This window comes from Urocitellus parryii, chromosome X, assembly GCF_045843805.1.
Source record: "Urocitellus parryii isolate mUroPar1 chromosome X, mUroPar1.hap1, whole genome shotgun sequence".
Taxonomy (NCBI): Eukaryota; Metazoa; Chordata; class Mammalia; order Rodentia; family Sciuridae; genus Urocitellus; species Urocitellus parryii.
In genome coordinates this window covers 26,804,813-26,817,217 of record NC_135547.1, presented here as the reverse complement: position 1 = coordinate 26,817,217, position 12,405 = coordinate 26,804,813, and the positions used below count along the sequence as shown (strand labels likewise).

Below are 12,405 nucleotides of genomic sequence, written 5' to 3'. Positions count from 1 at the left end.
AGAATTTCACCATAATAATCTCACAAAAATAATGCTAAAGAATAAATCTAACCAAGGAGAGGGGAAAAGGAACACTTATACTCTGTCAATGGGATTGCAAATTAGTACAACCACTATAGCAATTAGTACGGATATTCCTCAAAAGACTAGGAGTGGAAGCACCATATGAACTTCCTATACCATTCCTGGTATTATCTAAAATAAAGTAAGCATAGTGTATTGATACATGCATATCCATATTTATAACAGCACACTTCACAATAGTCAAATCAGAATCAGCCTAGGTTTCTGTCAAAAAAAGAATGAATAAAGAAAATGTGATATATATATATATATATATATATATATATATATATATATACACAATAGAGTTTTATTCCACCTTAAAAAAGAATAAAATTGTGTTATTTGCAGGAAAATGGATGGAATTTGAGAGCATTATATTAAGCAAAATAAGCCAGACTCAGAAAGTCAAGGGCCATATATTTACCCTCAATTGTGAAAGTTAGAGAGAAATGGAGGTGGGGCGCAGTGGTGCATACCTGTAATCCCAGCAGCTTGGCAGGCTGAGACAAGGGGATCACAAATTCAAAGCCAGCCTCAGCAATTTAGGGAGGCTCTAAGCAACTTAGTGAGAGCCTGTCTCAAAATAAAAAAAATTTAAAAAGGGCTGGGAATGGGGCTCAGTTGTTAAGTGCCCCTGTGTTCAATCTTCCTGGTACAATAAAAAAAAAAAAAAGCATGAGGTGGGAGGGGAGGGGTTCTCTTGGGGCCTTTTGAGCCTGTCTTCTATAAAGGGCTGCAGGGGCTCTGCATCCACCATTGACTGCACAACGGTGCTGGGCTCGTGTGGACTTCAAGGCGAGGGGCCTCTGCACACTAGATAGCTGAACTTGTGCCACAGAGCTCTTCCTGGGCAGATTTGAGAAGAACCTAGCAAAGGTGAACTTAATGAAATCAATCAATTTGTGAGACCTAAGGAAAAGTTCTTCACTGAAGAGAGTATCTGTGGTTTTCTTTGTCATCACCAATTCCTGTTGTTGACTGGGTCTTTCCAGCACCAAGTACAAATGGCTGAAGCAGATCATCAGCTTGGATGGATCCATCACCTTGACCATGATAGCCCAGTGGGCTATCAGTCTCAAGGTCAATTGACTGGAGATGCCATCTGGTCCTTCCTGGAGGAGGAAGGAAGCCTGCTTATTTTTATAAATTGGAAAGTCCTTTTTGAAAATGCCAGAATCCCCATTCCAAATGTCCTTGGAGAAGTTGTGGTCAGGTTCAAGGGTGTACAGCTGCTCCCACAAGAGTCTCCATCCCCCAAACTCAAGCTGCTCTGTAGGAGGAGAGGTGTACACAGAGGCTGATATTCTCTAGGAACTGTTAAGAGGCAAAGTACCTGTGAGTACCTGGTGTCAGTCTCATGCAAGTCATAAATGCAGGATGAGGAAAAGATATTGCAGTGATTGAGGACATATTACCCTGTCAAGTTTCCTAAGGGGAGACATGACAAAATGACATTCTAATATGGTAACTGTGCCTATGGAAGATAAATGGAGAAGCGGTACAAAGATGTTTAATTTAACATCCAGGTATCTGGTGATTATTCTCTGCTCTCCTGTCAAATATATAAAAATGCATACATATATAAAATTTTTCATTTTTTAAGATTATTTTGAGACAGCAACTCTTTTAGACACAGAGGGTCTCACTATGATGCTGAGACTGGCTTCAAATTTGTGATCCTCCTGCCTTAGCCTCTTGAGTACCTGGGGTTACAGGCATGTGCCACCACACCTGGCTTATCATTCACCTTTTATAAAGGATGCTATAGGTGGAAGTGGTGGCAAAAGTTCAAGGTCAATCTCAGCAATTTAGCAAGATGCTATCTTAACAGTAAAAATAAAAATGACTGGGGATACATCTCAGTGGCAAAGCAAAGCTAGGTTCAAACCCTACTAATAAAAGAAAAGAATATGCTGCCATTTAAAATAACATGGATGAAGGTGAAAGACTTCACAACAAGTGAAATGATCCTGACATAGAAAAAAAATACATTGCATACTCTATGTGTGGAAATCTGGAAAAAAAAATGTTGAATGTATTGAGAACAATGGTTACTAGAGGATGATAGTTAATAATACTATATCATATACTAGAAATTACAAAGAGTAGAATTTGAGGTATTCTTATTGCAGAATGAGTATTATGTGACATGATGGATATTATTAACACATATCTACTGTAAATATTATGAGATTTGGTATGATATTTTCATATATACATACATATGCACTGATAATATCCAACCAACCTTCTTCCATCCTTGATGGCCCAGAACTCTTCCCAGCCAGAATCAATACTCTACTTTCACATCAATTTTATTTTAGCTGCCACGTATAATAGACAACATGTGATACTTTTCTTTCTGTGTCTCTTTTTTTCTCTTAGCATTACACCATCCAGCTCCATTTATTTTTCTGGAAATTACAGGATCTCATTTTTGTTATGGCTGGATAATAAAACACCATTGTGAATTCATAACATATCGCTTACCTATGGAGCTAATTTTTCTCTTTTTATGTATTGCTAAAAATACTATTACACAACTTAAATTTATGCAACAAAATACTTTAGCCATTTTGGGGGTGTACTGGGAATTGAACTCAGGGGTACTCAACCACTGAGCCATATCTCCAGTCCTATTTTGTATTTTATTTAGAAACAGGGTCTCACTGAGTTGCGTAGCACCTTGCTGTTGCTAAGGCTGGCTTTGAACTCACGACCCTTCTGTCTTAGCCTCCTGAGCTGCTGAGATTACAGCCATGCACCACTGTGCCCAGCTTGCAAGCATTCTTTCAGATTATATTATTGTGTGGATATCAAAATTATAATGCACACAAATCCATTCACTGACAAAATTCACTGTTCACAGCATAAATACTTTAACAAAAATAATAATAGCCAAAAAGTGGAAACAGCTAGGCTAGGTATCACATGCCTGTAATCCCAACAGTTTAGGAGTCTTAGGCCAGTGGTCATGAGTTCAAACTTAGCAAGGCCCTATCTCTAAATAAAAAATAAAAAAAGGGCTGGGGGTGTGGTCAGTGGTTAAGCACCCATGAAAATTCCCAGTACCAAAAAAAAAAAAAAAAAAAAAAGAAGAGGAAACAAACTAACATCCAATAAATGGGCAGAAGAAAAGAAGTACTGTACTGATTGATGCTTTAACATAAATGAGCCTTGAAAACATTATGCTAAATGAAAGATGACAGACAACAAAGGCCACATGTTTTATGATTGTACTCACATGGAATGTTCAGAAGTGGCAAGTCCATAGAGACAAAGTAGAGTAATGCTTGCTAGGGATTGAGAAAGGAAGGAAAAAACATTACTGCTAATGGGTACAGGTTTTTTTCTAAGGTGATGACAATATTCTAAGATTGATTGTAATGATATAACTCAATATATTTTTAAAACTTTGAATTATAGAACTTACATGGATGACTCTATGAATATGCACTGTATCACAGTACAGTGACAATATGAAAAATAATGTTATATGCTTTTTCAAAAAAAGATATTCATAACTATAAATTTTCAGTGAAACAATACTTTTGCTGAATTCCATTAGTTTTGGCATATTGTGCTGTAAGGGTCTGGCAAATGTCGGAGGAAGAGACCACCAAGAGACCGACTCATGCAACCGCAGAAGGGGGTTTATTGAGAATCCAGCGTGCTGGGGCTCCATGCTCACTCAACAAGGGAGAGAGGCCCAGAGCCTCGAGCAGGGGTTGAGCAGTGCTTAAGTACACTTTTTGGGGAGGGCGGGGGCTTTGCATACATCACAGTCTCCCTTAACAAATCACCATACACCGCGGGAAAATCAAACAACAATTCTTAAACATGATTAGTACATTCATTGGTGGGAACAGGTGGGGAGGGAGTGATAGGTCAATCCTAAGGAGGGGATACATTCAAACTGATTGGTTTGGGCCCTGAATGCCTATGTGCCAAACTGCACAGGGTCCAGGTTATTTAACAACTAAATGGTCAGTACCGGGCATTGTCTTAACTGCCTCAGGAATTTCAGGTTCTGTGTGCAGTTCAGAAACTTTACAATACCTAGTCCTTTACATTTTAACTCAGGCTTTGCAGCTTAGAAACTTTACCCTTTCAGTGTTTTTGTTTTCATTCATCTCAACATGTTTTAAAATTTTTCTTGTGACTTTTTCATTGACCCAGTGGTTATTTCAGACTGTGTTGCTTAATTTTCACATAGTTTATATTTGGCAAATTTCCTTCTGTTACTGATTTCCAGTTTTATTCTGTTGTGGTCAGAGGACATAGTATGGTTTCAATCTCTTTAAGTTTAAAAATTGAGGCTCATTTTGTGTCCCAATGTTTGGTCCATCCTGGAATCTTTCATATGCCCTTGAAAAGAATATGTAGCTTCCTGTTTGGTTTTGACTCTTTTATAGATGTCTATTATGTCTATTTGTTTTATGATGTTTGTGTTAGTCAGCTTTTCATCCCACTGTGATAAATTCCTGAGAAAAACAATATAGAGGAGGAAAGATCTATTTTTTGGCTCATGGTTTCAGTCTATAGTAAGCTGGCTCCAAGGCAGAAACATCATGTTGGAACCACATGGCATAGGAAATCTGCTCAGCTTGTGGCAGCCAAGAAACAGAGAGGGATGAGGAGCCAAGGATAAGATATGTTCCTAGGAGCATGCCCCCAGTGACCTACTTCCTCCAAGCATGCTCCAGCTGCTAGTAGTTTTTACTACCTTTCAGTAATCCATTCAGCAATCAACGAATTAATCTATTGATGAGGTTAAAGCCTCATGATCCAATCAATTCTCAAAAACCTCTAAATATTACTACCTGTGGAATAAACCTTCAACACATGACCTTCTGAGGAACATTCCAGATCCAAATCATAACATTCTCCTCCGTACTCCAAAAGATCATGCCCATCTCATAATGCAAAATTCAGTCCATCTACAAGAGTCCCTGCAGTCTTAATAGTTCCAGCATTGCTCAAAACTTGTAGTCCACAGTTTCCTCTGAGACTCAGGTTACTTTAAGTTCTGAGTCCTGGTAACTATCAAAAAGCAAATTATATGCTTGCAAACGTACAATGGCCTGGGGAAAACATTCTCATTACAGAAGGGAGGAATAGTGGTATAGAAAGGAAGGATGGACCAAAGCAAGATTGAAATGCATCAAGGTAAACATTAAGTCCTATAGCCACATGTCCAGCATCCAAAGCACATGATGGCAGGATGTGGGTCCTAAAGGGCTTGGAAAGTCCCACCCCTATGGCCTTTTGGGTTGCAGTCCACATGTCCTCTTTCTTGGGATGACTACTTGCTGCCCACAGCTTTCTTTGGCAGATGTTTCCACATTCCTGGCATCTCTAACTTCTTGGGGGGTCTCCAATGCAATTTTGGCTTCACTCTCATTGTTTTACACATCACCCTCTCAGGGGATGCTTGCAGGTATTCTAACCCTGGGACATGCTCTCTGGCCTAGAATACCTTCCTTTGAAATCTTGATGGAAGCCTCCCTGATCCTTGACTCTTGTATTCCTCATGCCTGCAAAATCAGTGCCATGTTGATGCCAAGGCCTGCCATCAGCAAAGCAATAACTGGGCCCTCTTGGACTATGGCTGCAGTGGCCTCAGAGTGCCTGGGGACCTGAGCATGGTAAAATGAATCCTAGGGAGGCAGCTTCCTAGGCAGTCCTATGGGAGCAAGGCACTTCAACATTTTTTTCTCAAAGCAAAAATCTTTTAAACAAGTTCTCACCTTTATACCTTTGTGTCTGAGATGGGTGGGGTCTTGCTTACTCCTGAGATGCCCTTAAGCCATATTTCCTATTTCTTGTGCAAAGTGCTCATTTCTGTTTAATTGTGCTAATCTCCTCAGCTACCACACACTTTCCTTGGCCCCAATTTTAGTGCAGTTTTCGGGCCAATCTGCAGAAAAGCAGCTTCAAATCTTTCTTCTATGCTTTTTACTCATGATTATCACTGGCTGGGCACAAATCAGGAGCCACTCAAGCAGGAACAAACTTTATTTCTGAACTCCCACAGCATTCCACGCGCACTCCCCCGGAACTCTCCCAAACACCACCCACGTGGCTCCACCAGGCACACACCACACACTAACCGGAACTCCCTCCCCTGGGCTGCACTCGCACTCACTCTAGGAACCCCACAAGAAATCAATGGGAACTCCAAAGTAGTGGCTGCCGGAGGCAGCAAGAGCCATCTTATTACCAGACAGTAAAGGTCTAAAATACAATTGAATATACAACCTGTTTCAATCCAACATCATCTTAATGGCTCGCCTCTCAACCATACTTCTGGTAAAATGCCAGGGGCCATTCCAACTCGGCTGTGGCTCTCAGCAATAACAGTAAACCTGACTGAAGGCAGCCATCAATACCTATGCAACCAGCTGATTGCTGTACTGCCTTGATATTTCCTCTGCCAGGTGGAGTGTTCTGTCATGTTTAAATTCATCATTGCATAGTTTTAGGGCATAGACAAAATGAAGACAAACTCTTTGCCAGAATGTAACACAAATGGCCTCTTGTCCAATTCCTATTAGAGTCCTTGTTCCCATCTAAAATCCTATGAGTACAGTATTTGCTATTTACATTCCTATCACCATTCTGTTCTTCTAAAATCATGCCAGAATTGCCCATTAAATTCTGTTTCCAACATTCTCTGGCTTATCTAGCCTGCATCTCTAAACTTTTCTAAAATCCTCCTTTAAAACATTTCCAAAGTCTTCTGAACCACATGGTCAGGTACAGTCATAGCACTATAACTTATCTGTATCCATTTCTGTGTTTGTGAGCTTTTGTTTGCTATGACAAATACCTAAGAAAAACAACATAAAGGAGGAAAGATGTATTTTGCCCCATGGTTTCAGAGATTTCACTCAATGGTCAGGGGCTCCATTTCTTGGGACCTGAGGTAAGGCATGATATGGTGATGTAAGGGTCCGGCGAACGTCGGAGGAAGAGACCACCAAGAGACCGACTCATGCAACAGCAAAAGGGCGTTTATTGAGGATCCAATCCAGTGCACTGGGGCTCCAGGCTCACTCAAGACAGGAGAGCGGCCAAGAGCCCCGAGCAGGGGTTGAGCAGTGCTTAAGTACACTTTTTTAGGGAGGGCAGGGACTTTACATACATCACAGTCTCCTTTAACAAATCACCATACACCGCGGGAAAATCAAACAACAATTCTTAAACATGATTAGTACATTCATTGGCGGGAACAGGTGGGGAGGGAGTGATAGGTCAATCCTAAGGAGGGGATACATTCAAACTGATTGGTTTGGGCCCTGAATGCCTATGTGCCAAACTGCACAGGGTCCAGGTTATTTAACAACTAAATGGTCAGTACCGGGCATTGTCTTAACTGCCTCAGGAATTTCAGGTTCTGTGTGCAGTTCAGAAACCTTATAATACCTAGTCCTTTACATTTTAACTCAGGCTTTGCAGCTTAGAAACTTTACCCTTTCAGTGAAGGAGCATGGTAGAAGAAAGCTACTCAGCTTATGGCAGCTGGGAAGCAGAGAAAGGAAGGAGCCATGCATATGCTCCATGGGCATGTTCCCAGAGACCTATTTCTCCCAACCATGCCCCACCTGCCTATAGTTTCCACCACCTTCCAGTAGGTCATTCAGCTATCAATGATGGCAGAGTTCTTATCAGTTCCCAAAAGCCCCACCTCTACACATTGCTAAAATGGGGAACAAGCCTTCAACACACGAACTTCTGGAAGACATTCACAGATCCAAACTGTAACAGTGTTGTTCAAGTCTTATATTTCCTTCCTGATATTTTGGTAAGTTCTTCTATTATTAAAAATGGGATAATGGAGTCACCATCTATTATGTAGAATTTCTATATCTCCCCATTGTCTGTCCATTTATGCAAGTATTTTGGGACTTTGCTGTTAGATGCATATATGTTTATAACTGATATATCTTATTGATAGATTACCATTTTAAACATTATATAATATCTTCTGTTTATAACTGATATTTTATAGATGGAACAAACATTTTAAACCTCCTTTTCTCAAACAATTTTTGCTTAAAGCCTGCTTTATTTGTAAAGCTACTATAGATCTCAATTGATTATTTACTTGGAATACTAACCTTTTCCACCCATTTACTTTAAATTTATTTGTGTCTTTGGGTCTAAAATGAGTCTCTTGTGGACACAATATATTTGGATGATGGTTTTTTTCCAGTTATCTATCCTTCTGATCTTTGCCTTTTAAAATTCATTCACATTTAATATATTTACTGATAGGGAACAACTTCTGGCATTTTGCTATTTGAATTTTAATATATCATGTCTTCTCCCCATTTTTTTTTATTACTGACTTTTTTGTTTCATTAATTTTTTTATATTATACAATGTTGATTCCATTCTCAATCATATATATAAATTATAAATTTTCTTAATAGTTACCCAGGGGATTACAATTATAATATTAATTATAACAATATAGTCCAGAGTAATACCAATTTTATTTGAAAAATCTACCAAAACATTTGCTCTAATGTAGCTCCACCCCTTCAACATTGTTATTTTCATAAATTTCATATTTATATATTATATACCCAACATAGATTTATATTTTTATACAGTAGTTTTAAAAGTCATATATTAAAGAGGAGTTACATTCCAAAAATAAACTAATACTGTCTTTTGTGTTATCCTATATAGTTACCTTTACCATGTGCTTTGTTTTTTGGCGTGGATTCCAGCCCAATATAGGCTGGAAATTTCCCTTTTGTATTTCTGCTAGGGAAGGTCCAGTTCATAGGAAGAACGTTTAGTCCAAAAAGAATACAAATACCGTCTGAGATCAGGGTTGACCAGATAAAGATGGGAGTGAATTTCCACACAAGTGCTCAAGGATGTCATGGCTCAATCACTTGTTTTTTTTGATGACAGGGATTCTCAGTTCGTCTGCTCAGGATGAGGAGGGAAGTGTGCAGACAGCATGACTGACCCAATAGGAGGTTTGAAGTAATAACAAGAAAACAAGAGATGGAGCTGAGACTAGAGCACTCTTCCTACAATCATCTATTTGACTTTGACACCTGCCTAGGAATTCATTCCGCTGTGCAGGATATTTTCTTTTCCGAGTTCCTATGAACAAAGCGGCTATTGGCTCACTGCAGTTCCTACCTCAGCCCCTTGCCTGTTCTCCCAGTAGTCGGTGCTGTGCTGAGGGAGGTTGGTCCCAGCAAACCTTGCGGCATGAGTCAGAGCTTCTCTCTGTGACGCTTCACGACGTGCGGAGCAGAGGTTGGCGTGGTGGTGAGAGGAGCGGCTTTGTTCTTCGTGAGCTGACTGAGGGGGTTGAGGGAGGAGGAGGCCAGGACTGGGCCAGGACTGAGCAAAGACTGAAAGAGCACTGAGCGAGGACTGTGGGGAGAGAGTTGGTGGCTGCAGACTCCCCGGGCCGGGGCGGAAGTAGCAGCGGCGAAGCCGTCGCTCTACTTCCTAGGCCGCAGCAGCCATGGCGGTGGAATTTGGCGACCACGCCAGTGGCTTTCGCCACAATGAGGTGGTCCGGTTCATTAATAATGAAGTTCTCATGAATGGTGGTGGCCCGGAGTTCTACATGGCCTTTCGCTCTCGTCCCTGGAACGAGGTGGAGGACCGGCTTCGCTCTGTGGTGGTGGACCCGCAGGTGCCTCGTGCCCTCAAGAGGGCGTACACTTGGAGCGCCCTGGCCCTGGGCGTGCGAGTGGTGGCCAGGCTGCGGGAGCAGCAGGGGCGTCGGGTCCGTAGGCTGCAGGATCAGGTGGAGGAGCGCGAGGCAACTTGCTGGGCGCTGGCTTCCGAGTTGCAGCGGCTTCGTGAGGAGCGTGATGAGGTGGTTACACAGTTGCTCTTCACCCGATCTGCCTTGCAACAGGCAGTGAATGAAAGTGATATGCTGCGTGGGAGGCTGTTTCAGGTTGAAGGGGTGGCACAGGTTGCCCCCCCAGCCCATGATATAGTCCCTAGTCTGAGAGCCAATCAACCAGGGCCTGCAGTTTGGCCCCAGAATGCAGACCAGCAACAAGAAGTGGGAGCCGTAGGGAGAAATGACAGGCTGTATTTCGAGGCTCCAACACCAGCCCCGACAGCTGTCCTTTATATGCCAGGACCCCCGACTCCTTGGGCCTCGCCTGTGCAACCCCCTGTGCAAGTCCCAGTGCCACAGTCAGTCCCAATCCCACCACCATTACCAGTGGGATTCCCGTACTTGCCACCTCCACCACCTGCAGGAGTCATGGAAGCAGAAGCAGGAGTAGTCCCACTTCAGATGCCACCTGTGGGGTTCTGTCCACCTGGCTCCTGGGTTGCAGGGAACTTCCAGAATGAGACAATCCCTCTGTGGGACCAGAGATACTATGTCCAGGCTGAAGGTCCTGTGAACCTTCAGGGGTCTGTCCTAGGGGACAACAGAAGCCTCAGCCAGGAAGGTCTAGAGAAACCCCAGGTGATGGCTTCCCTAGTTAACATGGAGACCTGTGGCCAAGAAGTAGGTCCACAGAGGTCCCAGGGAATGCTCCCCCCTGAGGACAGTGTGTGTCATATCCAACAGGAAGAACCAGAACAGTCTCAAGGGATGACTTCCCTAGTTGACATAGGGAGTCACATCAAGGAAGAAGGTCCAGAAATACCCCAGGGGATGGTCTCCCTGGGAGACACAGGGACCCATAGCGAAGAAGAAGGTCTACAGAGTGTTCAGGGGATGGTCTCCTTGGTTGACCTGGGTAACCACAGCCAGGAAGAGAGTCCACAGATGCCCCAGGTAACACACCTACTTGAAGAAAGTGGGCACCATAGCCAAGAAGAAGTTCATCAGAGGCCTGAGGGAATGTATTCCCTGGAGCACAGCAGAAGCCACTGCCAGGAAGAAGGTCCAGAGAGGGCCCAGGGAATGGCACCCCTTGAGTTCAGTGGGAGCAACAGCCAGGAAGAAGAACATTTACAGAGAGCTCTGGGGATAACTTTCTCAGGGTTGAACAGAAGTCATGATCTGGAAGAAGGTGCAGAGAGGCCCCAGACAACCCCTGTGTGGGAGAGCTGGAGTCAAGCTGTGAGAGAAAGCCCAAAGAAACAGCAGCCTCAGTGGCAGAAGGCCAAGCAACCACAAGGGAAAAGAACACTGGGTTCCCAGCATCAGGAGAAGTATGCCTCATGCTACAATCAAGAGAATTGGGTCTGCCTATGTTGTAAAGCCATGAATTTTTCATGGCGCACAGCTTGTTACAAATGCAAGAAAGCCTCTGTGCCAGTTGAGGGTGGAGGTGTCAACACAGGACAAACTCACTGATTTCAGGAAGGTAAGTAAGAATGGAAACACTTTAAAGAGAAACCAATTTCCTAAGTCCCCCGGCCACCTTCTGACCAAAAGGTAACTTCACAGAAAATATGATACCAAAATTATTCAGAAAATCAAGTAAAATAACCTATTATCTCATTACTCAGATTAACTACTTTTTACTATTGTGAACACAAATGTAATTATTTATATTATTTCATTCATTTACTTCAACAAAGAGAGGCTATTGAAAAACACTCTTTAAATTGGAAATTTCTCCTAATTGCATTTAAATTTTGCAGGTGGTGGATTCTTGATGGCTGTTATGGAGTGGTTTATACCCTGGAGAATCTGATTATGAAGACTTTCCCCATGCAACCCCTCTTTTCTATTTTCTTCTTAACCCCCTTTTCCTGAAAATGCTATGTATTTGGGAACAGCCGTATGGTAATAGAGTTATGAGCTATGTTGAATTTTAAAAAGCACTTTTTCTTGAAAACACTCTTGTCCCTTTGGAAACTACTATAGTGTTCATGTTGATTCTTTTTGGTTCTTAAGTTTTATAGGTGAGGTCCTGTTTTTTTTTTTTTTTTTTTTTGTCTTAATCCCACTTTGTTGCTGAAGAAGCTGAATCTTGCCCACTAAAAGATCTCATCAGAGCTGAAAGAAATTACACCTTGATTTTGATGGACCCATACTTTACTGAGACCCCTCACCACCACTGACTGGAGCTGAGAAGAGAGGAAATCAATGAAGAAGAGATACCTTGGTACTCTTCAGGTGGACAATGAAAAACTAAATTGCTTTGTTAGCAATTAATTTTTTCCACTGGGACAAGGAATTAACTTGGAAGAGTTTGGCAGGGGTTGAACTGTTAAATTCTATATATGATAGCAAATTGATTAATTATAAAAAATGATATTAACTGAACTACATGGTATTATCTAGTGCCTATAGCATAATCTTTTTCTGTTGTTTAAATGATAGAAAAGAGCATGATTTGAGATACAGTGTACGTCAGGAATGTCTTTTTTGCC

General features: G+C 41.9%; 1 protein-coding gene across 1 annotated transcript; it reads left to right on the top strand.

Annotated features, from left to right (window-relative positions):
- Positions 1-9,568: 9,568 nt before the first annotated feature.
- Positions 9,569-11,380, top strand: Tex13d (TEX13 family member D). Its single transcript, XM_026412692.2, has one exon. The coding sequence runs from the start codon at positions 9,569-9,571 to the stop codon at positions 11,378-11,380; it is 1,812 nt and encodes a 603-aa protein (XP_026268477.2).
- Positions 11,381-12,405: the final 1,025 nt, after the last annotated feature.